The 19,993-nt window shown below is 45.6% G+C and overlaps 1 protein-coding gene across 2 annotated transcripts in view; it reads right to left on the bottom strand.

Moving 5' to 3' along the window:
- Positions 1 to 659: 659 nt before the first annotated feature.
- CHN1 (chimerin 1) overlaps positions 660 to 19,993 on the bottom strand; it is a 452,576-nt gene continuing 433,242 nt past the window's right edge. For both annotated transcript variants that reach the window (XM_069616144.1, XM_069616145.1), the window contains 3 exons: positions 15,612 to 15,749; positions 2,984 to 3,089; positions 660 to 1,529 (listed from right to left, as the gene is read on the bottom strand). In XM_069616144.1, the coding sequence (XP_069472245.1) occupies positions 1,358 to 1,529; positions 2,984 to 3,089; positions 15,612 to 15,749 (416 nt within the window). In that variant the 3' untranslated portion in view covers positions 660 to 1,357. The remainder of the gene's footprint in view (positions 1,530 to 2,983; positions 3,090 to 15,611; positions 15,750 to 19,993) is intronic.

Genomic DNA, 19,993 nt, shown 5'->3' with positions numbered 1-19,993 from the left:
CAAAAAGGGCAGTTGGCTGTGGAGCCCTTTTCACATGATTTCCACTACTACGGTCTTTGGTCAGAAAGACACTTCAGTGAGATACTGACCACCACTCACCTGGCTGCAAAAAAGAAAATATACATATACTGGGCAATCTGATGTCCATTGCATTCTCTCCCATCCCCACCATAGCCATTCCATGCAATCGAAGTTTGTCTTATGTCCATCACGCTCCTTCATGGACACTGCTACTCCCCTCTTCTACCATTCCACACTCTTCACCTTCTCGTGTCAGTGATCATGCAAGGCCAAGCTGTTAAAGACAATCACAACCAATGATTTATGGGAGGACAGCACTACCACTCCAGGTCATCTTCAGTCCCCGATGCTTGGTCTGAGTCCAGCCTTATACATATCTTTGTAAACCGGTCTATGACGGAGAAAGTCATCCTGTTTGAACCCAACAGGAGGATGCCAACTCAACGTTGCTAAGCAATGACTGTGATAATCAAAGGGGGAATCTGAAGGCAAGGCTTACTTCCTCACACCAAATGGCTATTCAGCGATGTTGGCAAGTCTTGGAGTTTCATAAAGAGTCCAAAATGCACCTTTAATAATGTAAACACTGATACTGAATATTAATGTGTATACCTCGTATTAAACACCAGAGGCAAAACTGATTTGATAATCAACAGCCATATTTAATAAATTAATATTTGCATGCCAGATGAAAATACAAAATTACAATAAAAAAAGTACAAATAAACATTCATCATTGTGGAAAATTTCACTGTAACTACCACACAAAAAGCATGGATCATTGCAGAAAAGTGACATTCAGAGTTCATCCTGTTTCTGGTAGGAACAAATGCATGAAGCAATGAGAAGGCATCGAACAGAAGAACAGTACAATAGAAAACACCAACGCGATGCTCGTGGCTCATAAGATATGCTCTTGTTTAGGATCATTATCCAATTACAGAGTCCATAAAAACAAAGTCACAGTAGATTTACACCAGTGAAAACATGCAGAAATACATTACAAACAATTCAGAATAAAGAGGCTGCACCTTTTCTGCTGTTTCCATGGTCAACAAAATCCCCGACAAAAACGGGGAAATAGTCATGCATTCCTTTGTGTTCCGTCGCACGTAGTAAACACCCAGCGTTACTAGCTTTGCAAAGTGCAGCGCGATTTACCGCAGTACAACAACAGAATGCCTCTCTTTAAACAATATAAAAAGTCTCCATATTTACTCTGTATACATGAAAGGCTTTCACAAATTAAAAATTCAGCATCGGGAGCCAAATTAATTACTATAAAACATTCCTTCATCAATAGAATACTGCAGTTGTATTTCTTTTAAAAACAGTATCAAAATAAAATGTCTTCATTTTTGATCAGCATCTCAACGACAAGTCTCTGATAGCGAATGTCATTCAGTGAAGCCATTGCATCCTGCTCTGGCGCTCTCATGAGGGTTGGCCCAAAAACAATTCCAAGATTTTCTGCATTCATGAAGTTATCCTTTTCATGGAGAATGACCCTATGGGGAACAAAAGACAAGCCCTGCATATTAAACACTGAAAACCGCAGTGTTGCATTCATGAAACCCACTGCGATGTAATGTCTGGCATTAGACCTTCAGATCTGGACTGGAAAAACTCACAGAAAGAACTGATTGTCATTTTCCACCAATCCCCAGAGGTGACTTTCTACAATGAGAGTTCATGGGAACTGGAGCCAATCCCACCAGAGAAGGAAACTGCATACTATCCAACAGACACGGGCAGACAAAGTCTACACCAGGACTATGGGCAATCGGCAAGAGTCTGCCAAGTGTGGAAACGGGAGTTAGGGAGGAAAATGCAAAGAATTTGGCACTGTTCCAAAAGTTACATCATTGCGTGTGATTCGGTTAGGAGCATGCAGAAATAAAAGGATTTAGGGAGGGAACTCAGGAGGGTGCCCAAACTAAACTTTAGTAAGGAACTGGTGGATGGAAAAACGTGGTTAGCACCTGTGCAGATGGTGCAGGGAGAAGAGAGAATTCGATTTAAATAAGCCAACAGTATTTTAAGACAAGATTTTCTTCAAGGCTACATCTTGGAAACGGCTAATTTTTGCACTGTGTGGGTATTATGTACAGTGCAAAGCAGTTTTATCATGTTTTTAACTTGGAAAGTAGACTTTCCATAGTTATTTCTGCCAGGTGACAGGATTCCAAACTGGGTACCTTTAATTATGCATTCATCAGGATTAGCGCCAGCATTGTAATTGACACAATACGTTCAACAACTTGGATACAAAGGTACAGATTCAAAACTAGACAACTGCGTGCTGCTGTTACTTACTGTCCAGCAGAACGCCATTAAACACATGCCTATGCAACCCTTATTATTATAAAGTTTGAAGTATGCCTACACGCTGGGATTCTAGTGCCTGAAATTTGAAACTGGAAGCAACATTTAAAAATAACAGCACACAAGTGTCTGGTTTTGAATACTTATAAACCCAACTAAAAAAATAGAAGTCCCAGTAGCAAAGAATTAAAGGAAATCTTTTCAAACAGAACAAGGTGGTTTACTATTACCGTCATATTTAATAACTGATAGCTGCAACAACTAGGAAGAAATTTAGAAAGAACACTAATTTCTGAGATACATGATTAAGATTTTGGCCCTGATGAAGTTTGCATGCAGTACAGGATTGTGAAAATGTGTTGTCAGTGTTTTGCAGCACTTTCCATGCAATCATCAGGGTACTTTGTATCCTTTAAAAAAAGATTGAGATCCCGATATATTATTCCAATGTTTTTTTCTTACATATGAAATTCTATTGCTATCTTTCTGTGATTAGTACAAATATAACTGCCCAGGAGCTCACTTGATTGGCTGGTTTACAAGCCGTATATTCCTGGTGATGACGAAACGCGACTCAATTGTTTTCTATCCTATACAACAGATTCTATAGTGTTTGTCAAAGTAAAACACAACTTACCTCTTTAAATGGCCCATGAGATATCTCAGCGATTCACAGTGTGCTGGCGGTAGTAACTTAAGTGCTTCGTGCAGAGTTTCCAATTGTTCGTCAGGATCCATGCTCTCTGAAAAACCAGTGGAACGCATTAATAACCTGCATCTTGGTTAATTTATCATTATATAAAGCACAGAAGATACGCCGCAATTGCGGCAGCTTATGGGCGCTTCAAGTACCGCTCAGTTATTGGTACCAGTATGTTTCGGTAATCAGCAAAAGAAATACACCCCACAGGCCTCCACTTAGAAGTCACAGCTGATCAACAGTCCCCTGGACAGTGAATCATTCAAGTACATGGCAGCCTTGCCAGCTGCTTACACACTGTGGAAAAGCAATAGCAGCCAAAGTCCTACAATCACAGTTCAAATGGAACTTTCCTGGCTGATAAATTGCATTCAGAAGCCATTGCCACTTTCTTGCTATGCACCCACCTTTTAAAATGTGCACATAACATGGACTATTCTTTGCCAGTTGGTGGCACAGGGATGCTGTTCGAGATGTTTGCCGACGGTGCCCCATGGAACATATTCTTACGAATCGGGGGGAGGTGGGCCAGAGAGCTTACAGCTAGAAGCAATCCTTTAGGACTCCAAGAGACAGGTAGCTCACTCAAAGTTCAGTAGCATTAATAAAACGGCTTGATCTCTAAAACAAGCAACGGCTTGTTGGGCCCATCGGAGGAACCACATGGAGAATAGAAAATCAAAATAAAGAAAGAAGCAAACATTTTATACACCTTCACACAGGATCTTCGTGTTAGTGATGGGCTAACCGAACCAAAGAGGACTGCAGCATTACCCACTACTCAGGTTTCATTAAACCTCGAGGATGGGGAGAGCGTTTGACATTGCAAATGGGGAAAAGATGCAAGGAGAGAAATTCATAAAGGTGCCTTTACTCTCTAAAGGCCTATTCTGGCATTTCAGCTACTGTGCGCTCAAGTCTGGCCTTATTACATTGAACTTTGAGAAGAGAGTGGGGTATGCGCCTGGGCAGGATGGATGATGGAGTAGGGCTAACTTGCCACATCAGAAATGCTCTCAAATCTTTCACCCTCTCATGACAGGTTGCTTGGGGCAGAGGAGACGGTAGCCTCTTCAGAGCAGGTGGACTCTTCATAATTCCTAAACTGTTTGTTCTCTTTTCCTTTCCATTACCAGCTTTGCAGGTCAAGGAATAACCTTAAGTTGGAAGGTTTCTTGCAAATGTCTTAGTTTACTAGAGGGATGTGGTAGGATACCTGTACCACAATCAATGATCATGCACTCTTTTGAAAGGTTCCCATTTTGCTATGCCGATTCTATGCCCTTCTGCTCTCAGGGGCACATATTCCCAGCCCAACCTGGTCTTTCTTCCATATCAAAGGCTTAATTTGAAAGGCCTCCCAAAGTTTGGGCGTGGTCACATCTGACACATTTGTGAGAATTGGGTTACTTTTATCTTGGATTAGGTCTTCAATGCTATTCCCCCCAATGACTGGCAAGTGGCATTTGGGTTTAACAGTGCTGCATGACATGGACCTACAAAGGAATTTAGCGGCCTTCACATTTACTGGCAGTTTGGATGCTAGACCCTTTCCTCAACTCTGCGCAAGTCAGTTGCTTTGGTCACTACCACTCCTAGTTACTTAAAGATTTTATTGTTGAGGATTGTGTGAAAACAGTCTGGGTGGATTGGTTTGTTGGGAACTTGGGCTTTTCTCTGAGGAGGTGACTGGATTTTGCAATCGTTAACTCTTGACATAGTGTTGTGATCTTTTTCATTTGGCAATTGAATATGGACAACCTTTTTTATTAAAGAGGTGCTTTTATGTGCCCCTGTTAGCTGTACCTTGCTTTTGGGCAATCCCACAGCGCACTTAAATGTGTGGCTATTTCTTGCCATTGTCTCAAGGCTCGTTGTGACGAAATGACTGCTGCTCTTCAGGAATATAGAGATGAGCAGTGGTTTCTAAACTCCTACTCATCCCCACACTACTAACTCCAAAACAGCAGTGACCTCAATCGTAATGGTGAAACATGACCTCCTTTTAAGGCAGCTGAGGCAGGCTGTACTCATCAAGAGGATATGAAAGCATCCAAACAATACTACAGTAAGTACCAAAATAAACTGCCAAACAAGGTTCTATATAAAGACTTTAAACTAAGAGGACAAACTATTATAAAACAATAAACCCATCCCTGTCAGAAATATAGTGAATACAGACTTCGGGAGAAATAGACACTCCGCTTATTGTAGAACAGGGATCTGCAGAGAACAGTCTTGTAGAAAAGTCACTAATTGTTGAAAATATGTCTTTAAAGCCCTTTAAGTGGTTAAAATGTCACTAGGGCCCATAGAACAAGGACAGGGGATAGCACCACTATTAGATATCTTATCTTATTTCAGAAGCTCCCACGCGTCAAGCCATGCTTCTGAGCACTTTCTGGAGCGTCAAGTCTGGTTCGAGTCAGTCGACATGCTGGAGATGTTCAAATCCATGCATTTGAAGGTTCAACTGGGTCTCGATTTCAGAAAGACGAGTTTTAAATTCAGCGACAAGCTGACTAGACTGGGTCCAACAATGCCATGTGGTTAACAAAACAGCACCAGCCTAAGGTTTGAAGGAGCATGGGACAGTCAGGCAGGCAATGAGTAGGTCAGCACAGCTCAATGGCACTTGGGGCCTCACAAGTTTGGTGGTATCTTGGCGGTGAATCCGCCGAGATACCACCAAACGGATTTACCGCTACTTGGTCTGGCAGAATTGCTGCAGATTACAAGTGGCAGTATGGCGGTGTTAGTCAACATTTATGGAATCCGTAGACCTCCATGGGGATTTTGGCGGTCATTCTGCCGAAATGGCAGTTTTTTGGCATCAAGGTGGAAAAATTACCTCCAGCGTTTTGCTGGAGGTTTTTCCTCCACCTTCCCTCCAAACCCCTAGTTCAGCGATGCAGTAATGCAGTGATAATGCAGGGGTAACATAGTTACCCCAGCATCACCACGGTTAGGCCGCAAAGCTGAACTCGGGAGGCCCATGATGTGCGTTTGTGTTATAGAGTGTCAAAGGATGCTCTGGTGGGTGTTTGCAGTCGCTTGAAGGCGTTCAGATTGCTTTGTGCAGCGTGAATCAACTCAAAATGGCAGAGAACCTAAAGCAGCTTCTTTTAGTCATTGGTTAATTATGAGACCATCCACTGGGTCTTTAAAGGAAAGGTAAGTCAGTGTCCGGCTCTTCCCAGGCAGGAAGGTTGCCAGGGGCACTTGAAGGGCTAGCCATTCAGCGTGAAGCATCCTGGGTGCCAGTGCCCAGCTGTAGTCAGGCCTTTTCAACAGGAGGGCACTTCAATGTTCCTCTGAAGCAGTTAGGGAGAAGGTCAGCACCCTTCTTGGAAATGTTCATCTTCACCCCAATGGCAGGGGACTTTGGGCAGCCTTTAACCAGTCAAGATTCTAGTGAAATCCTGTAAGAAGCTTCGAGAAGAAGGCTCCATGAAGATGATTCAAAGAAGATTCCCTTATGGTGGGGGGTGGGGTGCGGCATCTCACCCCCTTATAAAGTCATTTTGTCAGAGCACTGTGATGAATCCCCAGGTGCCGTCACTTCTCCCCTAGGGGAGCCACTTCCCATGAGGCCAGGCTGCTACCCGATAGCCCCCTTGAGGGTGGCACTCAGCAGGTGGATCTCATGGGTATGGAAATCCCCTATGGGATTACTGACGACCTGGAGAGAAGATGGTATCCCCATAACCCACCTAACGCACCTTCCCCCTCTCCCCCCTCGCACCAACACTTTCCCTAGTGTTCCTATATGTTTGCCATACCATCAATATAGGAAGTTATGGGACGAGGAGGCGGGAGACCAATTGACTCACTTGAAGACCTCAAGATCAGTACTGGGATGAAGAAGAAGTGCCGAAGCATAAAGAGAACTCATGAGAACTTGAATGGATGGTCAAGTGCTCCCAATCAATCATACGTGGAAGGACTGTCTGGCCAGAGAGAGAGAGGCCCTCCCTAGAGAAACTGCAAGGTGGGTAGTGGAGAACAGAGGAAGGGGACTCAGTCCTGCAGGCGGAGCGGTCCCTATGCGGTCCGCCCTGTAGAGACCGACCGGAGCCGTGGAAAAGCAGGCATCCAAGTATGAGAAGCAGCTGGAATGCAGACTTGCAGTCGGTGAGGAACCAAACGCTGCGGAGCCTCTGCAGCACACCAGAAAGCAGCAGGGACCTTAAGAGGCCCAAAAAGACACAGAGGAGAGCCTACAACCATATGAGGAACACCGTCAAGCGCTGTTCAGGTACATGGGTTGCCAGGATAGTTGGTGGGCCTTCAGGGGGTCTGACAAGTGTCCCAACATAGCGCAGGGAATGGGCTGGAACAAGACAGAGTGGTTCTCTGGCAACATTTCTTGTTAGAGTGCCCCGTTTCCCAGACCCAGGTGCTCCCAGACACGACTGTCAAATCGAGCAGAAAGCTTTCAGAAGACTGGACACTAAGCGCTGCCTAGTCTTCTGAAAGCAGTCTGCTCATTGCTCCAACTGCAAAACCCATTCTATAAGGAGCAGTTCAGAACACTCAGTACTGGAGACTGCATACAAAAACTGCTGAAGCCTCAAATACAGTTTTGCAGTTGTTCAAACTGGTATATATATCCTGCAACTAGCGTGAATATTGTGACAGAAGAGTCCATTATTTGCTTAAAAGGTTTTCTTACTGAATCACAAGACATTCTTAACATTTAAAATTGTGGAGATTATGTTGTTCCCATAATGCTCTTTCCCTTTATGTAAATTACCAGGGTTGGATTCTATACAGATATAATGTGTTGGGCAACATTGGCGTTGGCTATGCTATGTGGCCCCGCTCCTCCTTCACAAAGCCCCCCCCTCCTAAGAAGTGACGGTTCCCCCAATAAATGTTTTCCATTTCCAGCACTGTCCGAACATAATTCATCTTCATAGTCACAGTACCTGGCAGAATAGTGAACCAGGGCTACTGTAAAAAGACAAGAGAATTACATGGGTCTGGGATCCGCACCCATAAGATTGAGAGCTCATATGAACTGTGAACTTTTGAAGATCAAACCTATTGAACTGTGAATTTTAAAAAGCAAAAGGGACAAAGAAGCCAGGGCAATAGAGGCATTCCCCCTGGCAATAAGAACTGCACACTGAAGTCTGAGAAGGGCTTGGGGGAAGGGAGTCACTATACCCAAGAGACATCAGGAGAAGGAAGTAATATCTCCTGGTAGCTTAACCCTGTGCAGCCAAGAACGATCAGGGGGAAAAAGCACTAACCCCTGTTGGGATATATCGTGAAGCCAAACAGAAGACGGCCAGGGGGAGGGAGTCATTCCCATGGCACTGTTGAGACACTGAGAACAGAATACCTGGAGAAGGCAGACATTCTCCAGGAACCCAATAGTGAAACACACAATGGTCAATAAGGAATAATGTTTGAGTTGGAAATTAGCACTTTACAGAATCACAAGCTGGAGCTTTGATTGTTTCCATCCAAAGGAACTGAGACCTCGGGACGGGTGTCATTCTCTCAGGCTAAGTTCCCACCTATGAACAGAACTGTGGCTCATCCTCCAGAAGATGGGAGTCATTCTTCTGGACCAGGAAGATGCACTACCTTTTTTTAATTAGTTACAAGTGTGAGAGACAGAAGTAGGCATTTTGACAATGGTGGACTCTGACCCATCCCTTAGTTCCTTAGTAGAGGCAGGGAAACCCCTCTTAGAGTTAGGGAGAGATAGGTTTCCTCTTTGCCTAAATAAAAGTTTATGCCAACAAGCATGACACCTAGATGTCAGTCTCCTCCTTCGGCACTCTTACATCACCAACTGCTCTCTTATCTTAGGTGTAGTTGCTCTATAAATGGTTGCAGAGCTAGCAGCCCATGCTTAACTCAAGGTTATGGCATCTGTGCAGTTTTTGTAGGCTGTTCTACTTCTTTAAACCTCCTGATCCACTCAGGTAGCCCTATACTACTCACCTCACCCACCCCCCACCTCAGTTCACTTGTCACTGCCATTTCTGACAATTACTGAATTAGATGTGGTGGTAATAGTACCAGAGAGGCGTGTGAAATTGAAGGGGAGTGGATAGTAGTAGTTTCTGGTGGACAGACAGAAAAGATAAGAACCAGCAGTGGGGGAAGAAGGGTTGTTGGTCTATTTGTTCCGCTGAAGCCATGTATAAGGTTTTTCTTCCAGATATTTGTTGTGGCAATGGATTGCCCCCCCCCCATTTAAAGTAATCATCAATAGTAACCACTCCTTTGTCTCTCTCCTACTCTGGACCCTTTCCCCACCTTCCACTGCCAAGTTTCCACCGCCAATCCCCACTGCTCTACAAGTATGTCTTCCACTTATTAAGTACATCCAGTCATTATCTCTTTCTATGCTGGTTCCACAGCCAACAGGATGAACGGAGGACCATGCCGAGGGCAGCCGGATGATGCACAGCAGCAGATCCCAGAGTTCTGGCTACTAAAGAGCAGTAACAGTTGAGTGGCAATCTATGACGGTCCTGCATGGTCATGCTCGCAACTGCGCTGTCTGTGAACTGAGAATATAGCACAGGGGCAACGTGCTCGTCTTGGAAGCAAGATCACGCTGAGCAACATAGGTTTGAATCCCGGATCTGCGCTTAGAAACCAAACTCCGGTATTAAGCACATTATAAAAATAGTAAAACTAAATTTAAAAAAATGAATTGGGGCTTAATGTCAAAACGTCGGGGAAAGTAGCCTAGTTTGAGCCAAAGACAAAAAAACAATGTGAATGGTACCTCGCAGATGAACTTCGTCAGTTACTATTGAATTCTGGATAAACAATCTTCATCTAGTTAGAGTTCCGGACTATCCAAGTCTGTTGTACAGGTTCTGACAATTGTGGTATCATATGGCTTTGTTACAGGTTATTCTGTGTCATGTTGGCATGGAGTGGGTGAAAGGTCCTGTTGAGCATCTGAACAGCAGGAGTGCTCTACAATGCTTGGGTGCAGTGTGGACCTTCACCTTCAAATGGACAGGACTCCCATAATAAAGATAGAGGGGGTTCGGACATCACCCAGCTAGGCTAAAGAAGTATGGAGGTACTCCACAGCAGTACAGGTAACATACATGGAACTGGGTTAAAAAAAAATTAAAAAAATAAAAAAGGTATGTGTCCTCACAAGTTTAGCCTTGGTCTTGATTCCAGCTACAGATCTCAGTCGGGTATGAAGTGCCTAAGCTATTGCCAGATAATCTTTCCTAGTGCCATGGTCATTTCACTGGGCTGAAGGCTTCAGCTGGCAGAGGCAGGTAAAGTGAGCGCTGTCTTGGTCTTACTGTGAATGGTAGGCACACATGTTTGTCAAGATATCAAGCATACTATGATTATTGGAGGGCCACTGTAGTTTCTGCAGCAGGATTCCACACCTCATCTTTAGGTCAACTTCTTTCATGTGAGAACCAGCCAAGTTGTATGGGTAAGTGCAGCTGGGGCGAAGACCCTTAGTCCCAATCACAGGGTTTCATTGTTTGTCTTTTTGGCAGCCACTTATTGGCGATTGCCAACTTTTGCAAAAATGTCTAAAGGAGAAAGGCCTAGGAGGGGGATTCAATCTGGTTTCCAGAGTTTAGAAAAACTGGTCAGAAATGGTTGCGGCTCAATTTGCCATTGAAATCTCAGGCAGGTGGGAGCCATCCCTTTTTAGGACCACATCCTGTAAAGCTCACCTGTGTTCCGGGGTCTTGCGGGAGCGAGCGCCATGGAAATCCTTAGAACTCCCCCACAGATCTCCTACATGCTGCTGTATGGAACAAGAAGGATCCGCACGGGAGGAGGAGGTTTGTGCCACCCTCCATTCTCCCTTTCGGTTCTCTACGCCTCTGTATGGTCTTCTGTGAGGCAAGGCATGATGTGTGAAAGATGTGTGCTTCAAGGTCAGGTGTGAGTGCGAGTGTCCCCCACCACCTCCCTTTAGGACCCAACCTGGAACTCTCATAAATGCAGGAAGCGTGGGAGCTAGAGGATTCCTGAAGCCGACTTGGACCTGTTGTTCCACCAAGTCCGGCTCACGTCAGCTTCTCTGGCACTTGAATCTGCTTGTAGTATCTTTTAGGATAAAGTCTCTGGCATTCTGAGGGATGATGTCGATAAGGTCCTCAAAGTTCACAGTGTGGGTTAAGTGATCGGGCGCATTCCTGCTTTTTTTGCAGTTGATCAACCAAAAAGAGCTCCAAATGGCAAGCCGAGTGCACAGTGCAAGAATCAGTGGTACGTATAGAGGTCGGGCTTTGTATTGGTCGTACCTTGTGACTCAGGTAAGTCTTGGCTCTGACCGACCTTGCAGCAGAAAATGGTGATGATGGTAGGTTCAGCAGTTAAGTAGGTGACCGCGTAAGCCAGTGCGGCGGGCGAGAACGGTAGCAGTGGAGGATGGCAGATACAAAAGGTAATGGTATTGATGCGAGGAACTGGTAAACTGGTGAGGCTGGCAAACGGCGGAATCACAGAGCAAGTCCTGAGCAGTGTAGCATTACCAGAATAGGAATGCAAAGCATGCATGCTCAGCTGGATGGGGCTTATATAGGCTTATTTGCAAGATGGGGCGCAAGATGGGGTGCAAGAGCTCCTAATTTCACGGATCTCCAATTCTTGTGGGATTTGCAGTAAATTAGATTTTGTGTTTCCTGATGGAAACATGCCATGTGGTCTGGGTCTGAGCCCTCCAGTTGGCCTTCCTCTAACTCTGCACCACTGTAGCCCATAAACCACATGTCCCAGTCCTATGGAGTCGCTATGGTCATTCATGGTGGTGGTGTGATTGTTTGTGGCCCTATCAAGCCCTGGCTGTGCCCACGCCATGACATCCATAAAGTACACATACCTCCATAGGAATAATGTTGCGTCTGTATTATGGAAGAGGGGATCGGAGACACACCCTTGGGGTAAAGATGTTCTGTCCTCCCTGAAAATTAACAAGCTGTTACGAACTAGGTGGCTCCTTCTGGCTTTTGGGAACCTAGGGATTTCGATGTAGCACATTAACAATTGTGTTTCTGTTGAGCAAGTAAAAGTAAATTAATCAAGGGTTAACAGGGCAGAAATTTAAAAACCAAAATTCAGAATCTGCAACAGAACTACAGCTTAGGACTTCTGTTCTTACACTGATTCATTGTACTATGCTAAGGATTCAATTATATGCCTAGATGTATGCATTAATGTGTCATTGGCCTATGGATTTTTGAAAGGGCAGTGCCAATGACAGCTACACATTATTTAAAGTCAGAGTGTCAATAGCACAGATCCATTAATGGCAGACCTCGGATTACAGTAAGTCTATAATTGCTAGTGATTTTAGGTGGCAGGCCTTCAAGTAGATCTGGCTCTCATTTGTTAATCTGCTTTGTTATGAAACTATACTTAATGCAGAGCCCTCCATACTGCACCAATTTTGTCACATGAAAACTGAACAAATCTGGCTTCACTTGGGAGAGGTTGATGAAGGATGACGGTCACACTTACTACCAAAGCAAAACCTGCACACATCCTGGATGCTGTATGCCCACCTAAGGCTGCATCCAATTGCATCACCACCCTCCGTTGCCAGTGGCTCAATGTCAAGAACTCCAGTCTCTTATATGGTACTTTCTTCCCCTCTGCTCTCAAGATGGGTCAAATCTCAACCCTTCTCAAAAAAACCATCTCTCGGGCCCATATTACCTGAAAATTACTGTGCCATTGCTAGCCTGACATACCTCGTCTGAATCATGCAATGAGTCATCACTACACAACTGCAACAATATGTCACCACAAACAACTTACTCAACGCCTTTCAAACTTGCTGACGTGAACACAGCACTGAGACTGCTACACTTCACATCCTCGATGACATGCACAACATCATTGACAAAGGACGCACAGCACTACTTGACCTCTCTGAAGTCTTCCACACCATTCCACTCAACATCCTATCCCACAGGATGAAGCTCTAAGGCACCATCCACGACCGGTTCCCCCTCCTTCCTCACAGAGCACACAGTGTCTCCATGTCCCCTTTTCGATCCGACCCAACCCCCATCAAGTACGGGGTCCGACAAGGCTCCACCCTGTCATCACCACTTCTTCAATCTATATGTTGAATCCCTTAAACATAGCATCCATTTCCACCAATATGCAGATGACACTCAAAATGATGTCCAAATCTCATCCCCCTCACAACTCTACATTATCAAAAGCTGCATCTCCACCATCACTACGTGGGTGGCTACACACTTCCTCAAGCTCAACCATTCCAAAACAGAAGACCTCATCTGCCCCACACACAAACTTGACCTCACCCTATGGATAAAAGAACTTGCCACAGACAGCCCACACATCTCTCTCCACACCTGTCATATCCCTTGGCTTCACCATCGACCCCCACCTTTCCATAACACACCACATAGCTGCCATCACCAAAGCATGCAGTCTACAACTACACTGCCTAAAGATCACACACATCCTTCCGCCTGATGACTTCCGCATCACTGTCTAAACACTGGTTCTGTCCAAGCTGGACTACGGCAATGCTCTACTCACTGGACTCCCCAACAGCACCCTTGCACTCTGCAAGCCATACATAACGCAGAACCCAGACTCATCCTCACCTACCAAAACATTCACACATCACTCAGCTCTCTCCCAGCTCCACTTGCTCCCAGTACCCCAAAGAGTTTCCTTCAAAGGACTCTGCATTGTTTTCAAAGCCATCCATCACAAAACCCCATCTTACCTTCACGACAAACACAAACACATCGCCCACACAAACACCAGACAAGCAAGCCGGCCTCTCCTACACATTCCACTTTGCAAACTAACATGCACACAAAAGCAGGTATTTACCCATTGGGCACCCAGGGCATGGAACACCCTACCTCTTCTCATCTGCACTCCACCTTCCATCACCACTTTCAGAAAGAATCTAAAAAAATACCTGAATCCCCACACATAGCCCTGCCTCTCCAGCTCTCCAGCTCCCCTGCTACCACTTATCTATCCTATACTGAAAGAACGTTGTAACTTCTGTTTCACTGCCCACCTTTTTCACCTTTGAACCTTGTAAGGTATTCAGCAATCCTCTGGGTAGGGCCAGCGCTGAACAAAAATTTGAATACAATAATAAATGAATTAAAAAATAAGACCCTACTCTACAAAAAGAACCATGCATCCTAAGAACACTAAGAATAGCCCTGTTTAAATGTAATTAAAGTGTCAACTTTGCCAGTCTTGTTTTATCACTTCCTCCATTTTGCATTCCAGTGTGTTTTTACCAACTCTACAGAGACGTGTTCTACCTCGGTACCTTCAGACAGTCAAAACAACTCTTATTTCCCATATGACTCTACTCACTTCAACCCAATTACTCTTTGCAGACATTTGAAACTGGGTCTTCAGTTACAAGTCCTTCTTGGGCACTTAAACACTACTTCCCTTTCACCCATACCACTTTCTACCCCTAAATAAATTGCCCTTCTCAATCCTACTTCCACTAATTAAGTTTCATTTTAGAGCTGCCACCCTAGTTCTTAGTTTATTTGTATTTGCTTCAGCCCTCTGTCTCTACTCCAGTCCCAAAGGGTATGCTGCATCCACTGTCCAATTTGAGGTGGCCCTTAGCCCCTCTTATGCAGCTCTTCCTATGTACAAGTTGACCCACTTCCATCTCCTTCTGCCATCAAATGACCCTTTACCTCAGGAGAGAGGCCAATATCACCAGGGCCCACCTTCCACACAGCCTTCTGGAAGCAGCCTACACTGATCTTGCTCTTGCCCTGGAGCTGTATGCCCAGCTTCCATAATGCCAGTTCATAGTGCAATGGTATTCCAATATGCCCCAGTGGTTTTAGAAATAGGGCAAGCTTTGCCCTAGTGCCAATGCCGTGCAGCTTTGCACTTGCTGCAGAGCTACATTTCAATAATCTGGCCCCCGATGACCTTGCCCATAATTCAGAAGCTTCCCGTTCCATTCATCAATCAGCACAAAGTCCTGTTAAATATATCTCGGAGGCCTGGAATAGGGACTTTGACCCATCTTGTTGAGGATTAGACAAACATCGGGACGACTTTCAGTGGACACTTGCTTTCTTAATGAGCCATCAGTAAGAGAGGGGATGATGACATACGGCCAAGGAGCAGTCTTCCATCCTAGTACCCTGACCAGCCTGAAACCTGCACAGCTCCCAGGGGCAGTGGGCCTGCTTGCAAAGCTATGCAAGTTGTACTGGTCTTGGAAGATCTAAGATTTTACCATCAACCATTTTGCATAGATCCTGAAAGGTAACGCGCGGTCAAGCCACGCAGAATTGTTCCCATTAAAAGCAGAAAACTGATCTGATTGTTCTTCTCTACCGTACACTGCATGACATCTGCTTCCACAAGGGAACACAAAAAGCTCCACCACTATTGACACCATTCGAATTCACAAATCTGAACATAGGTGACAAATGGCACAGAAAAGACAATGAATACAAGCCTGACATTCTATCGAGGAAAGAAGCATGCATGGTAAACACTAGTATTCAGCTGTAATATACGACATACACCAATGCATGCTATTTATACTTACTTGCAGATTCTATGAATTTGGGGTAGGCATCATAGGTTATGAGGGGAATTGGCAAATCCCTGAAGTACAATTTAAGTGCACCTGTTATAATATTGATATCTTCATAAACATTCATTGAAATGTCAGCTTTTTCTCCATCTAAATTATAAGAAAAGGGTAATTAGCTCCTTGAAGAATACTCTTCAAATTACGTATTCATAAGAACAACACATCTGTGCCTAATTGTGGCATGGGCCTCTAGGCTAGCAAAAACAGATTGTAATTAGGAAAATATCAAATACCAAGTCATACAAATATTCAAAACCGATGTTTTTATTCTTTTTTGCATGTTGAAAAGGGATTAAAGGATGGACGGCACCCCAAATGCTTCCAAGCCTAACATCTCACGAAAATATGGCAAAATGCTCCCCTTCAGAAAGGCTCCATATTTTGCAAAAACAATGGTCTTCGTTTTTCATCAGTCGCAGATTTCACCCTCACTTTGGTTACAAGGGAATGTGGCATGTGTGCGCATTTAAAGAAATAACACATCAAAAATGATCCGAGTCCTGTGACAGCATATGCAATGTGGACAACGCATTATTTGCAACCAGGGGTGTTGCTAGGTCTGGAAAAGATCCGGGGATATGCTAATTTTGGGAATGTCAGGACGGGAGCTAGTAAGCCTTTTTGGTTGTAACCCCTGAGCTTCTATCCGGGGCTATAGCCAAAAGACCCAGGGCTATAACACCCTCAGCACCCCCCCCCACCCCTACCAACGCCTCTGTTTGCAACAGGCACTGGCTATGTTAATAGTTTTAGACCACACCATTGCTTGCCAACAAATGGCTGCCGTCCCATTGCTGTGCACATCCATTTCAGCAGACCACGTTTCATGAAAGAGGCCACACAGCGCTCAGACCGTTCTGCCTGCAGAGCTCAGTTGAGTTCCTCTCCTCGGACCTGCATAGAATGTGGCTCTGAGATCAACCAGCCAAACCTAACGAGCAAACCAGAGCATTTACGAAATACTGCAACACTGTTTGTTGTGCCCGACATCAGAGTTGTACAGCATGCAACAACGATTCCAATGTAGCTCAGCGGGTTTATGTGCTTGCAATGCTGATTCACTGGGGTTAAAACACTTGCTGCAGAGGTGCAGATTTATCGTTCCAAGATTGATCAACTGACAGCCACCATGCAAGTTAAGGGTAACACCATGTTTGAATGTAGCTCCTGTTGCTCGGCCCAACCTGCGCCAGGGACAGCACCCTCCCTGCCCCAGGTCAGCGGCGCTGCACCTGTGAAAAAGCAACTGCTGCAAACAGCAGAGGGGCTACACTTTGAGTTATTACCTTATTAACTGGACACTGACAAGGTGGCTTTTATAGGGATCCCAATGGAGACCCCTCTATTTTTTGAATTTAATAGACCTTTCTAACCCTTATTCCTTTCCTGACTTTGCCCTAAGTGAGAGTTCCAACTAATTGGGGATCTGCTCTGTCACACCACCCTTCCTTTGAGGGTTCTCAGGGAACCATATGGTGAGAATTAAGCAACAGACCCCCTACCTAATTCCAGGTGCCACCCCCTGAAGCACTAGGCTAGAGAATGGCCTCTGTGGGTGGTCCCACGTCCCTAGGCAGCAGAATCAGGTAGCCCCCCCCCCCCCCCCCCCCAAGTTCCTCCTGCTACCTCACGCCAGTGCCTTACCTCTTACCGTTACCTTTCAGCGGTACTCCCTTATATATACACAATTCATACAACCTACATACTATTTACCCTACTTAACATGTGCCCCTAAATGTCCTCCCTCCACACTACAATTCCTTTACTTAACATTTACCTTAATTAACATTATATACTTACAATGTTATATGCTATATAAACATGTCACAATGGGGGTGACCGCTGCAGTCAGTCACCCCCTTCATGGTACTTGTGGTGCTGTCCCTTTTTACAGCATGTAAGTATCTGTCCTCTGATGTATATGGCGCCTGGCCCCACTGGTCTTTCTTCGGGGTGGCCCATCACGTGGGACAACCTGACACACTGCACGGGGCCTGTGCTTACTTTATGTTCTTGGGAGGGCACTTGCCTGAATGGGGGCCCACCCGCATTACCCTCGCATCCTGTGGCCTTCTGTCACTTTACAGGGGGGGGGCCCATGGGAGGGTGGTAGCCACCCGCACTCTCCTGCATGACCTGTGGCCACATTACAGGCTTCTGGGCTACACTGGGGGCGTGGTGTCCACCCCGGTCAAGGCCGCGTCCCAGGTTTCATCTTTACTTCATGCGGTGTCCCCGTTGGCGTGGCGACTCCACCGCATTCACCACTGCACCCGAGCACCATCTTTGCTATGGGGATGCCACCGTACCACACCACCCGCAGCATTTTCGTCTTCTGGCCCGACACCTCTGAATTGTGTCACAGAGACACAGGTCGCCGGAGCTTCAGCCGAGATGCCCCGTCGTGGCAGTCAGAGGCTTTTCTTCACCCGGGCTGGCAAGACAAGGGCTTTCACCGGTCTTTTCAGCTTCCCACCCTTAAACTCCTGGGCCGGCTGGCAGGACTTTCACAAAGGGCACCCATTGCAAGGTGGGCCGCCTCGGGGGAATGGCCAGGTTGCCTGATTTTGGCTGCTGCCCTCCTCTATCCCCTCTCACGGGTACTGGACAGTTCCTCTTTGCCTCGGATAGTCTTACACATGCTGCCCGGGACCTGTACTCTTCTGGCCCCATCCAGTCTGGCCCCCAGATGGGCTAACTGCCACTTCGGGGAGCCGAGCTGCTCTTGGCATGCAGGCTAGCCCCGAAGATCAACCGTCAAATCGGCCTGGCGCCACGTCGTATTAGGCCCTTGGGGAGTATAAGGGGTTGCTAGAGTTATTTTCTTTTTCTCCCTGCTCTGTTTCTTTCTGGTTTCTCCTCTCCTTTTTTCCACTGGCTTCAATTTTTACATCCTCTTGGGATTCTTTTCTCCCCTCCACAGCCGATTCTTGGACAGGGGAATTTGAAACCTTCATTCTTCTTTTCTTCTCCCGTCAACATTCCTGCCAGCCCCATGGTGGGCTGGATGCATTATTCCAAAATAAAACAGACAAAAATCTAATAAAATATTTTGTATTAAACCCTGGTGTCTGCCATTTTCTTTTTAATAGGTTTTCCATCAGGGGACAGCATGCAGCCCTTTCTAGCCGGGCCCTAGGTATGCTACACATACTGTTGACGCCCTCTGTAAAGTAGAACCATTAGATACGATCAGTCAGATTAATCTCCTTCATTTGGAATCTAAGCAGGTTATTATAAACCTCATTGAGTAGTGGGGGAACATGGAAAGGGTCATGATGCAATCGAGAACAATGGCTTGAGAATGTTTGGCATACTTGCATTAAATAATCGTTCTTTCTTTAACTTGTATGGGTTTAGAATCTGAAAACCGAAGAAAGCAGACATCTTGTGGGAGGGGCAGACCACAGAGGAACCATGGTTTACCTACATAGAGCGATAACAGATTAGGAGATCCGAGAGTCGCACTTTAAAGGCAAGAGGTTTTCGGAGCTGTGGAGTGGTCTACACAAGTATAATCTGCAGTATTCTGCAATAGAGGAATTATAAGAGTACTGTGGCTGCAGAGCGGCCTCTTGTAAAGAAAAGCCTAGTGGGAAGTGATAAAGGATGATGCATCGAAGCCATCTATCAGAACACACCTTGTCCAGACAGGCTGTACAGAGCACTAGATTGAGAAGGCATTGCGCCACTTCTGATCTTTCGAAAGGTTTTGGGCCCAAAAATAAGGCTAGAGGTGGAAATGCGAGTCGTCATGGAAAATCGTCAACAGCTCCTTTACTGACAGCACAGGAACTTTACTTCAACCATGGGCAGTGCCCGCCGAGGGATCAGGAGGGCTAAGCAATCTCACTTTGAGGCAGGAGGCATCCCTCCGATGTGATGCCAAGCCATGACTCAGGCGACAAAAGCCTGACAAACTTCTCACCTCGAAGAGCAGTGCATTTACTTATGTTTAAACAATCTTTAAAGTGAGGGCAGTAGGAGCAATCTTACAGTAGCAGAGGACAAAAGCCTTCCCAAGCAATATCAACCGACCCCGTATGATGAAGTTAAAGGCTTAACTGCTGGGCTCGGCTCTTAGATGGATCAGCATCTTTGTGAACCTTAAAAGCCTCCGTTTTGGGGCAAAAGAGGAATCTAATGGGTCAAATGAAGTTGAAAATAGCTTTCCAGCCTCCTGGGCTCAGAGGAAATGGGTTGGGAAGGAGGGGAATACAACAGGGCAATGGGTTTAATGGCCCCGCTCTCTGAAAGCTTTCAAAACTGCCAGCCAGACTCTCCCCGCCACCCCTTGAAACCCCTCAAATTTTGAGATTGGCTTGGCCACAGAT

The sequence above is a fragment of the Ambystoma mexicanum genome, chromosome 9, assembly GCF_040938575.1.
Source record: "Ambystoma mexicanum isolate Mex_15411 chromosome 9, UKY_AmexF1_1, whole genome shotgun sequence".
Lineage (NCBI taxonomy): Eukaryota > Metazoa > Chordata > Amphibia > Caudata > Ambystomatidae > Ambystoma > Ambystoma mexicanum.
The sequence above is the reverse complement of the archived record's forward strand: the minus strand, read 5'-3'. Positions and strand labels throughout refer to the sequence as shown.